At 34.1% G+C, this 18,485-nt stretch overlaps 1 protein-coding gene across 2 annotated transcripts; it reads right to left on the reverse strand.

Moving 5' to 3' along the window:
• Positions 1-12,584: 12,584 nt before the first annotated feature.
• LOC124842226 (aspartic proteinase 36-like) lies at positions 12,585-17,582 on the reverse strand. 2 transcript variants are annotated; one of them, XM_047318669.2, is made up of 10 exons: positions 17,206-17,582; positions 16,925-17,054; positions 16,511-16,767; positions 15,920-16,147; positions 14,729-14,891; positions 14,219-14,292; positions 14,021-14,117; positions 13,859-13,922; positions 13,259-13,330; positions 12,585-13,175 (listed from the first exon to the last, which is right to left on the reverse strand). In XM_047318669.2, exons 1-10 carry the CDS (start codon positions 17,421-17,423, stop codon positions 13,021-13,023), a joined length of 1,458 nt encoding a protein of 485 aa, XP_047174625.1. In that variant the 5' UTR covers positions 17,424-17,582; the 3' UTR covers positions 12,585-13,020. The 2 variants fall into 2 exon arrangements, with proteins under 2 accessions (XP_047174625.1, XP_047174626.1); XM_047318670.2 differs by having other exon boundaries at positions 17,212-17,581.
• Between the last annotated feature and the right edge of the window lie 903 nt (positions 17,583-18,485).

The raw sequence follows: 18,485 nt of genomic DNA on the forward strand, positions 1-18,485 counted from the left end.
ATATAAGTTGTGTTCATATGCTTTTCTTGTTTACTTTTTATTTTATTTTACGGAAGTAAAATAAACTTGTTTTTATATTTAAATTGTACTGGGAAGTAAATTTGAGTATTAACGCAAGAAAAGCAACCAGAAGGAAAGAGGCTAGGAATAGTTTCAATTCTCCTGGTCATCAATAACATCGTTCTTAATGCAAAGTTTATGTTTAATTACTTAAGGAATTAATAATTGAACATAATTCTTTAGAACTTGTTTTAAGGAATTAAACCAAGATACTGTGATGTTGATGTTTGAACGCAAGTTATATTGCTCAGAATAGTTACTGTAATGTGGTCATGAAGTCAATTCCAATGAAGCTTTCTTTAAATTTTAATTTCAATTTTAAATTGTCATCTAGTTTGAGACTATTAATTCACTTATATTTTGTTGTTCAAATTGATTTTGATAAATAAATTTTAATTGAATAACGTAACACAAATTCCCTGAGGAGAACGATACTTTACTTATCACTGTATTACTTGTAACGATTTGGTATACTTGCCAAAAAGTTAACAAGTTTTTGGCGCCGTTGCCGGGGAATTTGATTGTTTTGTTATTTCAATTAGTTGTTTATCAATTTCAATTTTGTTCGTATCTCTGTAAATTCATTGTTTTAGTTTTCTGTGTATCTGTATATATTGTGTTTTGTTCCTGTTGTTATTTCTTGGGTTGGTCATTGGAGATTTTTGTTCTGCATGCCACGCAGAACAAAATCTGAGGATTTATTGTTTGATTCTGAGATTGAAAGGACAGCCCGTAGAAATAATAGTAGGCGTAGAAAAGAAAATAGAAAAAAAGAAGCTAGAGAATCCAGCTTATCTTCAAACGCTTATTCTTCATCTGACCGAGAGGGTAAAAAGATGGAGGAAAGCGAGGATAATGAACAAAGAAGGCGTACGTTGGAAGATTATGCTTCAGTGACTGTACCTACATCTTTCAACAGTATAGCCAAACCTGTGATAATTGCGGCTAACATGGAAATGAAGCCAGCATTGATACATCTTGTTCAAAGTAATCAGTTTTCAGGATTGTCACACGAAAATCCCTATGATCATCTGGCAACTTTTAATGAATATTGCAACACTGTGAAAATGTTGAATGTGTTAGAGGAGGCAATCAGACTTAGTCTTTTTCCATTTTCCTTAGCAGGCAATGCCAAGAAATGGTTAAATTCTTTTCCTGAGAGAAGTCTGACAGGTTGGGATGACGTTGTGTCAAAGTTTTTGCAGAAGTATTTCCCTCAATCAAAAATAAACAAAGGCAAGCAAGAGATATCCTCTTTTCAACAAGAACCTGAAGAGACTTTGAGTCAGACATGGGATAGGTTTAAGGGATTGTTAAGAAAGACTCCCATACATGGATTTGATGTCCCCACTCAATTGAATCTGTTCTTAGGAGGTTTAAAATCTCACACAAAATTGATGCTAGATGCCTCAGCAGGAGGTAACATTAGGTGGAAGACACCTGATGAAGCTCATGAAATTATTGAAAATATGGCATCTAGCGACAATGATGTTCAAAGTGAGAGAGGACAAAATCAAAAGAAGGGAATGTTTGAGTTGCAATCCCAAGATGCCTTATTAGCCCAAAATAAAATTATGACTCAACAGCTTGAGTCTCTGATGAAAAAGGTATCACAACTACAAATTCAAAATGTATCACATGCACAACATACTGTGCAAGGATGTGAACTGTGTGGTGGAGAGCACCAAAATGGACAGTGTGCTATTCAGTCTAATGCAAAGGAAGAGGTCAATTACATGGGAAATCAAGGCCGTTCAGGAAATTATAGAAATTATAATCAAGGATGGAAACCTCATCCTAGCATGGGACAAGCTAGTTCTAGTAGACCACCACAACAACAGTTTCAACAACAACCTACTCTTTCTGATAGGACATCCAAACTGGAAGAAACACTCCATCAATTCATGCAAGTATCCATCTCCAACCATAAAAGCACTGAAGCTTCTATTAGAAACTTGGAGACACAAGTGAGTCAACTTGCAAAGAAGCTGGATGAGACATCTGAAAAGAAATTTATGGCTAAGAATGAAGTTCACTCCAGGGAGGAATGTAATGTCATAATAACCAGAAGTGGAAAAGAAGTGGGGTTTGATTCCAAGGAGAAGCCGACAAATAAAGAGGTTCAAGTACACAAAGAGGATGATCAAAAGATGGTGATTAAAGAAGAAGAAAGTAGAAACAGGAAGGAAGATGGAAGACAAAAAGAGAAAGTGTTGGTGAAGCAACTTCCTTATCCTAAAAATACTTCACAGAAGGATAAGGAAAGACAAATGGATCGGTTCAAGAAGATATTTAATCAACTTGAGATTACCTTGCCATTGACGGAAGCACTGCAACAAATTCCTGCTTATGCGAAATATGTGAAACAATTCCTCAGTAAAAAGAAGTATTTAAATGAGGAAACAATTGAAGTGCATGGAAATTGCAGTGCAATAATGCAGAAATCTCTACCTCCAAAAGTCAAAGATCCAGGGAGTTTCACTATCCCCTGCACCATTGGAAATCATGATATAGGGAAGGCTCTTGTTGACTTAGGGGCTAGCATCAATTTGATGCCCCTATCTATGCTCAAAAAGATTGGTGACCTTGAAGTCAAGTCAACCAGAATGATCTTGCAAATGGCAGATAGGTCCATTAAGCATCCTTACGGTGTAGTGGAAGATGTGGTGATTAAAGTTGATAAATTAAAATTCCCTGTTGATTTTGTAGTAATGGAAATGGAGGAAGGTGTAGATATACCTCTCATTCTTGGAAGACCTTTCATGAAGACAGCTAAGGTTGTCATTCATGTTGATGATGGAACTGTGAAATTAAAAGACCAAGATGAAGAGGTGATATTGAATGTCTTTGAAGGTGTGAAGCAAAATCAAGAGGAAAAGACTAGTTCCAAAGTAAAAGATGAAGTTTTAGCAATTACTAGTCTTCCAAGGCAAGTTGTCAAGTTGGCCAAGCAGAATTTTACTTGTTTCAATCCAAAAGTGAAGGAAAGAGATGAGGATAAGGAGAAGCAAAGAGTTCACCAACAAATTGAAGTGAAAAGTGATGAACTCAAACCTGGAAAACCTGTGACTCTTAAGAACAGGTTATGGGTCATCAAGGACATAAAGGAAAATGGAGTACTCGAAATTGAGGCTCCATATTCAAGAAGAATTAAGTTGGTGACAAGAAAGTTACTCAGAAAATGTTGGTGTCATGAGAGGAAGAAGCACACCAACATCAACAATCCAAATTAACCATGAGATTCTGGGTCAAGCTAGTGACGTTAAAGAAGCGCTTGCTAGGAGGCACCCTAGCACATGTTTGTATATATTTCTGTTTGTTGATTGTGTTTCTGTAATGGTTAAGTTTGAGTGTGGAGAGGAAGTGCTGAGATGCTTGATAAATGAGTGCTATTCGCACAGCGCACAACTAGGTGCGTTATGCGACTAGATGATTTTATAAAGCAGGGATTTATTCGCACAGCGAATTTTATGCGCTCTACGATAGAGAAAAAGAAATTGTTTTGAGATTGAATTTCGCATAGCGATTACATTCGCTTTGCGATTTAAAGGTTTAATTTTTCTCTTTGCGGAAGTATTCGCATAGCGCATTTGATAAGCAAGACGAATAAAATCACTAGAGCAATTTGAGCATTTAATCCGCATAGCGCACACTTTCCGCTATGCTACTTATAGTTGGGGGTGAGCTTTGTCAAAATTCGCACAGCGACATTTTGCGCAGAGCGAATTAAATGAGAGTGGTTTGAGTTGTGTTTTAATTCGCATAGCGCATAGCTGAAATGCGCTCTGCGAATTTTGCTTAAAAAAAAAATTTACAGATGTTATTCGCTTAGCGCACAGATCCGGTGCGCTTAGCGATTATTCTGCAGATGACTTCTCTTTTGAGTTTGTAGCACTCCTTTTATGGCCTGAGGGCAGGCCTGAGTCCAGGTGGGGGAGTGCCTATCCAGGAGCACCAGAGCCAGAGTTAGATGAGCAGGAGGACATGATGGCAGGTGATGGTGATGAGGAGGAAGAGGAGCCAGATCCCAGATGGGTACAGCAGAGTTATCATTCGCAGGAGAGCCAGTGGAGATCCAGGACAGATGGGTCTTGGTAGAGTGCTGATGGACAGATGTTATTGATGTGTTATTGATGTTTTTGTTATGTTGTTTTTAGATGTTTCAGTTTAGATGTTATTGTGGAACTCAGTTATTTGTTGATGTTGGTTGTGGTTGTAAAGACTTTGAGGTTTTGATTTAATGACTATGCATGTTCTGATGATATTATGTGATTTTTGGGGATGATGACTTGTATGTATGTGGTACATTGCTTCAAAATTTTTATCTGTGTGTATGAATATGACCAGATCTGTGAGTGTTGAGAGTATATATATATTGATTGAGCGATATTGAATTGTCTGGATATGGACTTGGATTTTGCATGATTTTGATTCTAGGTATATACACACACTTTTTGGTTAAGGATGAAAAAGGCCCTGTTTGTATTGATTATATAGCTACTTGGCCAGATAGCCTACCTTTAGACACTGTGATACATTTGTGAACCTTTTTGAGCCTTGAACTTAAATTTTTCCTTCCACCTTGAGCCTATGAGATGATATCATACCTTACACCTAGAAGAGAACATGTATTATGCTTTAAAAGAGGTTAAGGTTGAATTCAAGTTTGGGGGAAAGAAAAGATCAATACAAGAAAAAAAAAACACAAGAAGCTCAAAATGAAAGAAAAGGTTGAGCTGTGAAAGAAAATGGTATGTGATAAATGATATATTTTGGGATTTGAGTACTGTATTGGGAATTAAAGTTGTTCTCTTCTTAATAGGTGTCTTTGAATCCAAGAAAAACCATGATTCTTTTTCTAGCCAAGCCAAATCTTAACCTGAAAAGACCTTTTGACTTAACCAATAGTGTGTGAAGTGTGTGAACCAAATGAAATGCAAAAGCTGATGAAGTTCTATGACAATTCTGCTGTGAGGACAAACACTGTGAGTGGTGAGAATGATAAATGCTGATCTGGTTTACATATTCTATACACAGGTGAATTTTTGAGTATTGTACTGTGCCATACCTGTTTGAATCTTTAGGAATGCATGTGAATTGTCTGATGTGTAAAGTCATTCTATCAAAACGTCAAAGGTGTGTTATGTGTTGTTCATATGTTTATGTTATTTCCTGAGGGCATGAAATAGTTCAAGTTTGGGGGAGTTGATAAGTGTGAAAAACAGATGTTTTGACACTTATAAATGATCTAAATTTTGTAATTATTCATGTTATTACTCAGTGAAAAGTCGTAAGAGGAAGTAGATTGTGTTGTAAATTATTGTTCAGGAAAAGTTGTACAAAAGTGAATCTGTCAGCCAATTCTCGCATAGCAGAAGCAAAATTCGCAGAGCCAGGAGAATACATTCGCACAGCGCACCACCATTGGTTCGCTGAGCGAATGACATCTGAGAAGAATGAAAAGTTGCAATTCGCACAACGCACCAGAGGTTGTGCGCTTAGCGAATGTGTGCAGTTGAGTGCTGAATTAATTTTAATTCGCACAGCGAATCTGCTTCTGTGCGCTGAGCGAATGGAGCAGTTTTATGAGAAATAAACTGTCTCTTAAAAGACGTGCTTTGAAAGAGGGAGGTAGAGATCAGACTAAAAAGGATAATTTTTGGAGAACTGCTCTAGGGAAGGAGACCATCAAGAGACCTCTCTGAAGACATCAAGACTGCACATCATGCAAGGAATTGCAGAAATGAGTATGTTTGTGATGTCTAGGATAGGCTAAACTTTTATTCGTTGGAATTGACTGTAATGGCTGACATTTGATGTAATCTTTCCTGTTCAATATAAGTTGTGTTCATATGCTTTTCTTGTTTACTTTTTATTTTATTTTACGGAAGTAAAATAAACTTGTTTTTATATTTAAATTGTACTGGGAAGTAAATTTGAGTATTAACGCAAGAAAAGCAACCAGAAGGAAAGAGGCTAGGAATAGTTTCAATTCTCCTGGTCATCAATAACATCGTTCTTAATGCAAAGTTTATGTTTAATTACTTAAGGAATTAATAATTGAACATAATTCTTTAGAACTTGTTTTAAGGAATTAAACCAAGATACTGTGATGTTGATGTTTGAACGCAAGTTATATTGCTCAGAATAGTTACTGTAATGTGGTCATGAAGTCAATTCCAATGAAGCTTTCTTTAAATTTTAATTTCAATTTTAAATTGTCATCTAGTTTGAGACTATTAATTCACTTATATTTTGTTGTTCAAATTGATTTTGATAAATAAATTTTAATTGAATAACGTAACACAAATTCCCTGAGGAGAACGATACTTTACTTATCACTGTATTACTTGTAACGATTTGGTATACTTGCCAAAAAGTTAACACTAGCGTTATCAAAACTCTCACTGTATCAAGTCTAGCTATAGGTGCAAACACCTCTATATAATCTATTCCATACTTTTGAGCATAACCTTTGGCCACCAATCTGGCTTTATATTTTGCTACATGACCATTTTCATTAAATTTGGTCTTGTAAACCCATTTAAGACCTGTGGGTGTAAATCTTGCTGGTGGATCTACAAGCTACCATGTATTGTTTTTCTCAATGGCCTCCATTTCAGCCTTCATTGCTTCTCTCCACTGTTGACTCGTCCATGCTTCTTCAAAGGACTGGGGATCTGCAGATTCTGCTAGCATCATTGCCAACAATTCATCACTTTCTTCCATTAACAAATTAGTTTCATAGTCAGTCATCCAATTAGGAGGTCTTCGAATTCTGGTTGCCCTCCCTGCCATTGGAGTATCAACATGTTAAGAAGTTGATTCTGATGTGTTTGGATCTGCATTATCATTGATTGTAACTTCCTGTGAAGCAGGTTCAGAACGTTCATCTGTTCCACACGTTTTGTCTTCCCATTTAAGAGCTTTTGTCTTATTTTTCTCAGAGTCATCTTGCCAATTCTAGTTTTTCTCTTCTTCAAATACAACATCCCTGCTCAATATAACCTTTTTTGTAACAGGATTAAACAATTTATAAGCTTTGGATTCATTACTTACCCCCACAAAAATACATTTCTGACTTTTGTCATCCAGCTTTCTTCTAATATGATTTGGAATGTGAGCATGAGCAATGCAACTAAATGTTCAAAAATAATGGTTTTGAACCACTCCAGATCCCTTCTGGTGTTTGATGATGTTAAAGAAGAAAGGCTTAGATTCTCACACCAAAAGGGCGAGGGGGGGTTGAATTGGTGAAGCGTAAAAATATAAGCTTTCAAAATCTTTTTTCACAAAATTGGATGTTTTTATGCTCTTCTTGAATCACAAGTTAAATGGTATGTATTGCAGCAATTCACTTAATCGAATACAGAAACAAATTAATCGACTGTAACGAAAAGTGTAGGGATCAGAAAATTCAAACATTGGTTTTTACACTGATTCACCCAAGCCTACATCCAGTGTCCTTCCAACCACAGGAAGCAAATGCACTATAGAGATCAAGGTTTTTACACCAAGGTTTTTCCAGCGACCTCACGTCAAAAATGTAAAACACCTCTCTAACCCTCTAATCTAATATAGGAGATACAACAACCAAGTCACGCAGCAAGAACACTCTCTTCTGCTGTCAAACCCTTTGAGCCACCCTCAAAGTCAAGAACACAGTTTTTCTTCCTGCAAACACCATAGGGAAACCAACCAATCTTCACGATTGCAGAAGTTTCTGATCGAGCAATATACACCTTGTTGTGTAGAGTGATCAGACATTCAAATTCAATAAACCTTGCAACTCAAGAATCCATCAAGATTGCGATCACCACGGTCGTTCTTGGTTCTTGGAGCTTTTTTCTCTTCTGTAAGATATTTCATAATATACTGAAAGATATGAAAGTGTTAGAATCAATTGTTCTTCTTCTTATAGAAATCAAGTCCTGCGTCAATAGATAGTTTTTCACCAAACATACGTGTTTTAATCGATTTAGCTATTAATGTAATCGAATACTTTTCTCAGTTATATCAGAATAATAGTAGTCAAATGCATTAATTGAAAGCGCATTTAATGTAATCGGTTTATAATAAATTCTTAGTCAACATATACAAAAAATATGACCGTTGTGACAGTTATGTCAACCATTTAACCAGTTTTCAAAACAACAACTAACTTAGTTGAATACAAGTTGCATGCATTCGATTAAGTAAAAACACTTAGCACATTTTTGAAAACTTTTCTTCACAAATTTATCACAGCACACTTGAAAAATATTTGTGCAAACACACGAGTTTTAATCGATTTCACAAATAATGTAATCGACTTAAAACTGTTGTTTTGCCACACTTTAAAGTTCAACTTAAGTGCTTGTGCTTTTTCATTTCCGAAACCTTATGTTATGCATACACATATAAAATCACATATCAATCACATTGTTATGCATTGATCAACATAGTATGTTCACATACATGCTTTAACAAATACAACACAATAAGCATATAAGCATGTAACATGTAACATAGTAGAACCACATGAGTTTTTATTAACTATGTGTTGTCATCATCAAAAACACAAATATCACTAAGATTGTGGGTTCAGCTAAACCTGTGCTCCCCCTATCAACAATCTCAACAGATGATTTAGAGCAGCAGTTGTAGGAACATGGACACACCAACGTACTGCTTTAGGCCAGAACTGTTTAGGAACCTATTTTTCATGCAAAACCGTACGCACCGCATTCATGATGGTGCGATTCTTTCGTTCAATAACACCATTTTTGTACGGAGTGTAAGCAATTGTCAATTGCCTGGATATACCTTGTTGAGTGTAGAAATCTGAAAATTCCTTGGAAGTGAATTCTCCCTCTCTATCAGTTCTAAGGCAAGTAATAAAGGCACCAACTTCCTTCTCTACATTGGCTTTGAAGCTCTTGAAGGCTGTGACTGCTTCAAATTTCTCATCTAGTAAATAGATCCAAGCTTTACGTGAATAATCATCAATAAAACTTAGAATATACCTTTTGTTAATGTGAGAGGATGGTGAAATAGGGCCATAAATATCTGTATGAATTAATTGAAGCTTTGTGAAGGCCCATCACGTGCTTTACTTTGCGCCATATCTCTATGTTGTTTGCCTACTAAGCAGGCACTGCAAATCTCTTTGAGTGGTTTTAGAGATGGTAATCCTATCACCATCTGCTTGCTAGCTAATGTACCAAGACTTTTGAAATTTAGATGTTTGAATCGTCGATGCCATAAGTGAGTTTCTGCTTCTGAAATTTCCTCAATTTGAAGGCAGCAGGACTAGAGTGAAGCAGATAGGTAAAACAAGCGATTTCCCTTCATGTTGGTCTGCATAAGGAGTCCGTGTTCTGGATGGAAAACCTTGCACATGCTATTTTGAATTAGGACAGACAAACCCTTCTTTTGTAGTTGTCCTAGGCTTATGAGATTTGTCTTAAGTCGTGGTACATAATAAACGTTTGATATAATATGAGGAGTGCCATTAACTTCAATTCGAACACTCCCTTTTGCAGTGACAGCTAGGGTTGAATCTTTGCTGAGTTGACCGTTCTATTAAGTCATTCTTCTTGTATTTTCGTGAACCATAGCTTATTACCGGTCATGTGATTACTGCAACTTGAGTCTAGAAACCAATCCTCCTTTTGTACAATTTGTGTTTCCTCATATGCAACCAAAATAATTTCTTCTTTTGTCTCTCCTTCTCCAAATGACACGTAATGAGCCTTTTTCTCCAATTCAGGGCATTCATATTGATAATGCCCTAACTTATGACAATAGAAGCACTCAATGTGTGCTTTATTTTGCACATATCTTCCATGTCCCCTACCACATCCGTGACCTCTGCCGTGACCGCGACCACGACCAGCTACTAGTTTCTCTTCATGAATAACTTTTAGCACCTGTTCATCTAGATGACTGTCTTGCATCCTTTTCTCATGAACAAGTAAACTTCCATGAAGTTCATCAAGGCTGAGGATATTCAAATCATTGGATTCCTCAATTGAACACACAACGAAGTTAAACTTTGGGGTTAACGATATGAGAATTTGCTAACCACCATGCTTGTATTAATCTCTTCACTATTGGATTTCATCTTATTAACAATACTGAGCGTTAGTCCCAAATAAGTGTCCACCTTCTCACCCTCCTTCATTCCTAGCAGCACGAATTCATGGCACAAAGCTTGTAGTTGAGCACACTTCACTCTTGTGGACCTTTGGTACTTTTGCTACATCGACTGCCATATGGCTTGAGACGTGCTCTTGTCTAATATAGTTTTAAGAATCTCCCTTTCAATAGCTTGAAACAAATAATTCTTCACTTTGAGATCTTTAAGATTGACATCAGATACATTCTTCTGTGGCGCTTCTGTTGGCGCAGTTCCAAGCTTTGGAATTCCTTCCTCTATAATCTGCCATAACTCTTTGCTTCGTAGAAAATTTTCCATTGTCATAACCCATAAATCAAAATGACCATCAAATCTTGGGATGTCTGGTTGTACAAATTTTTCAGCCATTCTCTTCACTCACTTTTCTCTATACACACTCAAATTACACTTTTCTCACCCCTATTTAACTCGTGCACACTTCTGTATCAGGCCCCTTACAGAGCTCTGATACCAATTGTTAAAAACTAGGTACGTAGAATAAAATTTGTCTAAGTGTATATTTTATTAAATAACCAAGTGAGACTTATAAAAGCCAAAAAACTAGTACATCAAAACTACTCTGCATAATGGGCAGTTATAGAAATTAAAAACGACACTAGGAATAAAAATCTGCAACAGACTAATGACTAATTCTCCCTAATAAATAGGAGATTTATTTTAAAACATTAAAAGCTTAAAATAACCAACAGTTACCCAGCTTGATGTTCTTTAGGCTAGATGTTCATTCCTTTTTCATGCACATACACTGTTTGAAGAAACATCCTGTCAAAGGTGAGTCAAGACAAACTAGACCACAAACACTTTCTAATTTTAAATTAAAAATTTAAATAAAAATAATTTAAAATATTAACTTTTCAATATTATACTTTTTTTAAGGATATAAATATATAATAATATAACTTAAATAATTAATATTTACAAATTAGGTTTTAATTATTAATTAGAATAATTGTTTTAATTTATATAATTAAAATATTAATTAATCAATGAAAAACTTTAAAATATTTATACGATTATATATATATATATATATATATATATATATATATATATAATTTGTTAGTAAAAAATTTAAAAATTAAGAAAAATGACGAATAAATCGGTTAGTCCATTGGTCCACCCTTTGGTAGAACGAGTTGTAGTTATTGACCTATTTTGTTATGGTGGACCGATTCAGTCTAATATGTTTTTAACGGGCAAGACCAAACCAAAATTGTCTGGATAAATCGTTCGAAAGTGATCAATAACCACTCAATAACTTTCTCATTAGCTAATCCTAAGTCTCGAGACATTGTTGTTATAGACTAACACTAACAATAACTGTAATAACTCGAACTAGTAGTTGAAAAATATCAAAGAAGTAAAGGTTGAGTGTTGTTCCTTCCAAAGGATTTTTCTTCATGAAAAATGTATAGGTGGTTGATTTTTCATGGAGGCTCTGTTCCCTTTCCATTTAAAAGATATTCATAAAGATATATTTTAATATAGACTGATTTCATTTTTTAAAATAATTTATTTGAATAAAATAATTCAAACTTATTGAATTACAACTTTTCTATTTAAATAAAATATTTCAATTATTACCAAATCATAAATTTTATTTAATATTTAAAAATAATTAATAACTCAATATCAGAGTTGTTTTTCTTTTCACTTTGATCAAATATACAATAGAAGTCTGAAGAATTTTTTAGTTGACATTAACAAAAGCTTTCCTTAATTAAGCTAAAGCTAACCATAATTATTTTAGCTAAAATGGATAAAGATTATTTTTTTTCAATGTTATTAGTAGAAGTTAATTTTTAATATTGATGGTCAGTATTTTTTTTTAACTAACAGCTTAATAAGTTTTGCTGAAAAACTCATTTTATTTTTTAGACAGAATTTAAAATCCTATAACTTTAAATAAATACTTTTCTTTCCTAAATTTCTAAATTTTAATTTCCTTTCAAATATTTTATTCAAATTTTATTTTAAGACAATTCAAATTCTTTTATAAAACTAAATTACCCTCTAAAAGGTTTACATCCCAACACACTATTATTATTCTACCCAATGGCCTTTTCTAAGGATCTCTATCCTCTTCCTTTTAAAATTTTTAGACTGGTTAATCACACTGTTTTTCCTTTATCAGCAGATGGATAATAAGAAAATCCTATATATATATATATATATATATATATATATATATATATTTTCTTTCAGTGAGGCCAACAAGAAGCCATCTTGTATGGCAAAGAACAAGGAAAGAGACAAGTAAATGGAAAAGAAAATACTAAGATGATCTTTTTGATGTTTTAGTCAACATATTTGTGATAAAACCATAGAAATACTCAACCAAGTCTAAAGAAATACACTTGAGGTTCAATTTCAATTTATGTTATTAAACAGAAATAAAGGTTCATAATATAAACAAATTGTTCAAACTTCAGAAATGTTTAAAAATAATTAGTCTTTTTTAATAAACCTTTTTAATCACCGTTATGTTTACCTTGTCAAAAATGGGTACGTATAGTCACCGATGTTTTAACCAATCATTCTTGGAACTTCCATCCAAATTTCCACTAATCAAACTCCTGCCAGAATTTTCCCTTCTGAAACCCTCATTAAAATCTTCACTTTTCAAGCTTCTATTCAAATCCCCATTTCTTCAGAGCTGCTTCATTCATAAATCTTTGACTTCTCACTTGATCCCCTTCCCATGATTAGTGTTGAAAACTTAATTTTACATTATCTCGAGTGATGACTTCATTCCCAACATTTCACATACTTAAATTTTTTCATACTAACATTATTATGTACAAAGACAGAGCCACAATGCTTACGGATAGTAAATTAGAAAGAACGCTTATTGCGGAGCTGCTGACACTTAGCTGTCCCCCATTGATGTATTCATCCTTGCTCGTAGTCACAGAAACATTTACAGACAAAGAACCTAGCATCAAATGAAAATTCAAGACACAATAAAGAATTATATATATAATCTTTGCAGGAGTAGAGTTTCTCTGGTGAACTTACAGTCATAGTTAGCCCATCCAATTCGTTGATGTGCCAAGTCATACACAACTATCTTATCTTTTAGGACAAGATCTGCCAAATCAGTTGAAACAATTTTGATTAGTTTCGAATCATCATGGTAGATCACTTGTATATCTGATAAAATTGATGCATTATTTACAGAAAAGAAAACATGGCCTGGCCAATTTACGATTACCATAATTATGACGCTCTCAAGTACAAAAGTAGAATAATTTCTTTTACCACAACACTGATTTATTTAGTACTTGAATGGTGAAAATGAGACAATCTACCTTTTCTGGATCATATTTTATTCCATCAGAATGTTGCTGAACTCAGAAAATCATCTATCTACTATTACTTTTGAAGAATTTTTGTAACAACAATGGGTTATGCGAAATTGTGCAGAAGCAACAAGCCATAAGTTCTCAGTGGTATATGATGGCACTAGCTGTTTACCACTGGTACAGAAAACATATTTTAAGACATTTTTCTTATTCTCTTTTTAAGAGCCCCATTTCATAATCATGATTTGTGATTTCTTTTATTTTCATTGCGTTCTGCGGTCTTTATTCTGTGAGAAAATGTCCAGCATCTAACCTCCTAAAATTGAAACTCCCTCCTGTACGTTCTGGAAACCAATGCACCACATTTCAGCACCATCCTGTTTAAGCAGAAGGCACCTCAGCATATAAGCAACATATAATTTCAAATAATAACTTCCTTATTCAAATGTATGAGTTATTTAACAGACATACTTACACGGTAACCATTATGCATAAGGTACTGCTCTGGTTTTAAAATCATTGAAGCTCCACCCTCAAAATTTAAACTGACTGAAGGGAAAATGTCACCTATACTGTAAAACATAAACTCTAATGAGTTATGGGAAATCCTAATAGGAAAGTTTTGAGAAAAAAGTCATTCAAAAGTCTCAACAATTATAGTATTCATAATGACCTGGTTGTGACCAGATAACACTGGCTTCCTTTGGAATTAGTTTGCTGAGCAGATTGTGACACGGCGGTAGTTATCTACACATTCGTTTAGAATTTCAAGATCACTATATGTTATAGATAAGGTAAAAAAATATTCCTTATAATGTAGGGTAAGTAAATAAAAGGAAAATTTCATTTGCCTCCTTGAAAACCCCCTCTTAATAATACTAATATAATATAGAAAAGAGTGTGAACCTTAATAAGATGTTTAATTGGTGGGGGTATCCAAAATCTATCACTGAAACATCAAAACTTAATACCAGAAAGAAAATAAAAGGTATAAGAATCCAAATGAACTCAGTCGGAAAATATGTTAACCAGAATATTTAGAAAACATATAAAACAAAAGATATACAAACAACAGTGTAAGAAACTATCCTCACTATTTACAATTTCTCATGATGGACAAGAAAAAGGACAATATTGAGCTCAACACAGTAAAATACTTCAAGATTTTGCCCAAGAAACTTACAGCAGTGACTAGAGGATCATAAGCTTCTTGAACAAGATATGCCAACGTTGTACCACAGTCAACTATAGTTCCTCGGTCATTAGACGTTGCAAATACAGCTGGATTAATTGGAAGGAGTTGCCCATTGACAGCAATACTCTGAAGATTCAAGTTGTAATGAGGCCTGAGATTTGATCAACCAGTCAAATACACTGCAATATATCTCATAGAGAACCACAGATTATTTGACAGAGACAAGAAATAATTTGATAGAAATAAAACCAGCATAACAAGTATTTTTAATGACATTTTTTGAGAGCAATATTACTTAAACTCAAAAATAACTTACATCTATTATAATTTAGGATTTTCCTCAACCTACTGTCTCTCCTTAATTTCCCTCCCCAATCTACTTAACTTTCAGATCATACAATATTATTATCATTATAAAAATATATAAGTTTTTATATTATAGTATAGTTACATGTATCAATAACATAAAAGTATAAATATATTATTTACAACTTATGAAATAAAAAGATTTGAAAAATATAACAAATTATCTGATTATTTCTATTTATATTCCAATTCAAGATTCATCTCAACCATTTTCTCGCCTATTATTTTCTACCCATTTCAATATTTTTTCTTCCCTATTTTTTCCTGTCAGTTTGAATATCCTTTTTTTTTCTGCTAAATTACAAATAAAACTAGCTTCATTAAATTAAAACAATACATCTTATATTTTCAATTATATTCATTTATATATATTTGGCTTCTGAAAAAATAGTTTAAAATGGTTTAGCATTACCAGGTTGATTCAAACATTTTCCCCAAGAGTGAAGCATGTGACAACTTTGTGCTTGTGTAAGTGAAAATGGTGAGAAACTAAAGGGATTTTGATACGAGAGCATCTGTAGATCCATAGGTTTCTTAAAGACAATATTATTTTCAGAAACCGAAAGGATGTTTCTTCCCCGTGAAAGGCATGAACCCAAAAGTGTTACGATCTTCCAGGATCACTAATATTATATAATAAGAATACTATCCTAAATCAAGAATAGGATAAATACAATAAAATCAAATTAACGCATCAGAAATTAACAGTTTAGGTTAAAAAAAGACAATCTCAACCCACCAAAAATTTCATATTGGGGTAAGTTATCAACTAACCAGGTAAAGAAAATGAGAAAAGAAATAAAGAGAACATACTGTGATGGAACAAGTGGACTATAAACAATACTTGACTCCTTTATTTCGCCAAGAACTAGAATGCCTCCTCCATCACCATCTCCTTTCAAGCAATGAGAGAAGACTTTGGGTGTTATTCCGCGTGATGACAACTGCGATACAACAGATAGAGCACCTGGACCAAACCCAAAAATTCCATCAACTGCTTTTTCTGTCTTAGTCAGATCTCCAGACTGATAGATGCTACACCTGTTTCCAATACAATCAACCAAAACAGTCTCATTTAAAACAAAAATGGGAAAATCCATATCAAATATTAGCATAAACAGGGAGCTATATGCAAAATAAACCAGAAGAGAAGCCACAGGAAAAAGAATGAACAAAAAACATCAACATAAGCAAGGCCTTCCATTAACCTGTTCTCCCAGTTTATTAAAAAAATCAACCAATTGACAAATATTAGAATGCCAATTTAACCTCCACCTTCCCATCTCCTCTGTTTTTCATACAAAAAAGCGTATCCCACATACAGTTCTACTCTTCATACATTCCCAATCTCATATTCAGTGTACACACCTTTATTCACAAAAATAGACAAGTATAATGACTCACCCAAAAACAATGGTAGCCGAAGAGTTAACCGGTGGAAGTGGAGGCTGACCCACGATCAAGTTAAAATACAATGCATCCGAAACATAATAACCTGCAGTCCCACTTCCATCTCCATACTTAAAGGCGTAGCTGCATTGATTAGCCCTCGTGGAGCACTCAGCAGAAGCACCTTGAACCCCGGTAGTGCATATCGGGTCCGTGCAGGACACCAACGCAGCGGTGGACGACCCAACCGTGTCAAAGAAATTAAGCTCAATCTGCTCACCACAAAACACAACCAACAAAATCCTCAACACATTAATCTCCAAATAAAAAATATTACTTCCCATCAAAGCACCATAAAGTAAGTATGCATGATAACAAGAAGCTCAACACATTAAGCACCAAAATCAAAACCAAATTCAAAATCCTCACCCCTAGTTCACTAGACTGGGGACAATTACTGCAAGTATTGCAATTCACCCATAATATATCACTCCCCGTATCAATCTGAACGTTAAATTCTTTAGGAGGTGTTCCCATCTTCACTTTGGTATAATACAACCTGAACAAAAACAAACAAAAATCACCACCATATTCAATAATATCACTCTCAAAAAGTCAATTAAATAAATAAATAAACAAAACTTAGCACTAAAGTATATAAATATATCTTTGTTTTCCACATTTTAAAAAAAGAAATTTCAATGGATTACCCGTACCCAACGGTGTTTGGATCGGATGTTCCTTGGACTGCTAAGTCGACTATTCCGCTCAACATTCGGGCGTGGCGGGCTCTGTCAAGAGCCCTCAGCTCCGCAACCTCAGCGCGGTGGCTGAGAGGAATGCTCCTCTCGAGAGGTAGGAAAGCGCCGTGCACCGCCGACACCAGCACGGCGATCACCGCCAACAGCGTAGGAATGCAACACCGCATTATTGTTAGTATTTTTAAATTGCGTGTGGTTTTGGGTTTTGTTTTGCCTAATGGGAATGGCGAAGGACTCGGTGCATTGTAAGTTGAAACGTAGAGAACAGAGAAAAATTGAAATGAAAAGCTTTTCACAGAATTTTCTTTGCTGATTATGGAAAATTAGCTCGATTCATGTTGCTTATTAAGTAACTCACAGGGCAACACTGTCACTTGGGTTTTTCTAATATCTATAAATTCACTCATCAAATTTTAATTATATTTTCATTTTAATATTTGAATTATAAACTTAAAATAATTGAGTTACCATTTAATCGAATAACTTGTTAATAAAATATCTCCTCCGCCTGAAATGTAATAAAATATCTTACCACTGTTTCATTAACATAAATTATGCAATTATTTTGAGAAAAAAAAAGAGAAAAAATACATAACTAGGATAATGATTTATGAAAAAACTTTATTTCCACATTGAGAAATTACAAATAATAATAGGAAAACTAAGAGGGGAATAAAGGTAAATTTAAACTAGTGGGAAGTTGTACGCTGACACAATGCTTTAGCCTCTCAAACTTTTCAAATGAAAAGGGAACGAAGATTCCATATAATTATTAAAGTTCTCTGTTTCTAAGTAGCATTTAAATAAAGTATAGTTCATAAATTAAATTTTTACTCTATTTCATTTGCGGGATCTTTATTAAACTTTTTATATTTCTTGGTTTAAAATTTGATAATTTTTTATAAATATTTGTCTAAAATTTTGTTTAATTGATTATATGATAACTTATAGGTGTTAATTAAACTGAAAGAGTTAGAAAAATGAGGTAAAAAAGATATTGGTGAGATCCATACATCTATATGAAAAGCGACCCTTTAACGCCAGGTTGTTCTTTTTTCATTATTGTATAGTTTATTGTATGCACCAAAAACATGATATATGGATGAAATATCATATCATATGGTAGATCATGGGGAGAATGTAACAGTGTACTTGTCACATTACTTATATATATAATTTATCTTTTGGAGAAGAGATTATGGGACCTTATTACAGGAACTCCGATTGAA

Source organism: Vigna umbellata, chromosome 8, assembly GCF_029865625.1.
Source record: "Vigna umbellata cultivar VRB3 chromosome 8, Vumbellata_1.0, whole genome shotgun sequence".
In the NCBI taxonomy this organism is placed as follows: domain Eukaryota; kingdom Viridiplantae; phylum Streptophyta; class Magnoliopsida; order Fabales; family Fabaceae; genus Vigna; species Vigna umbellata.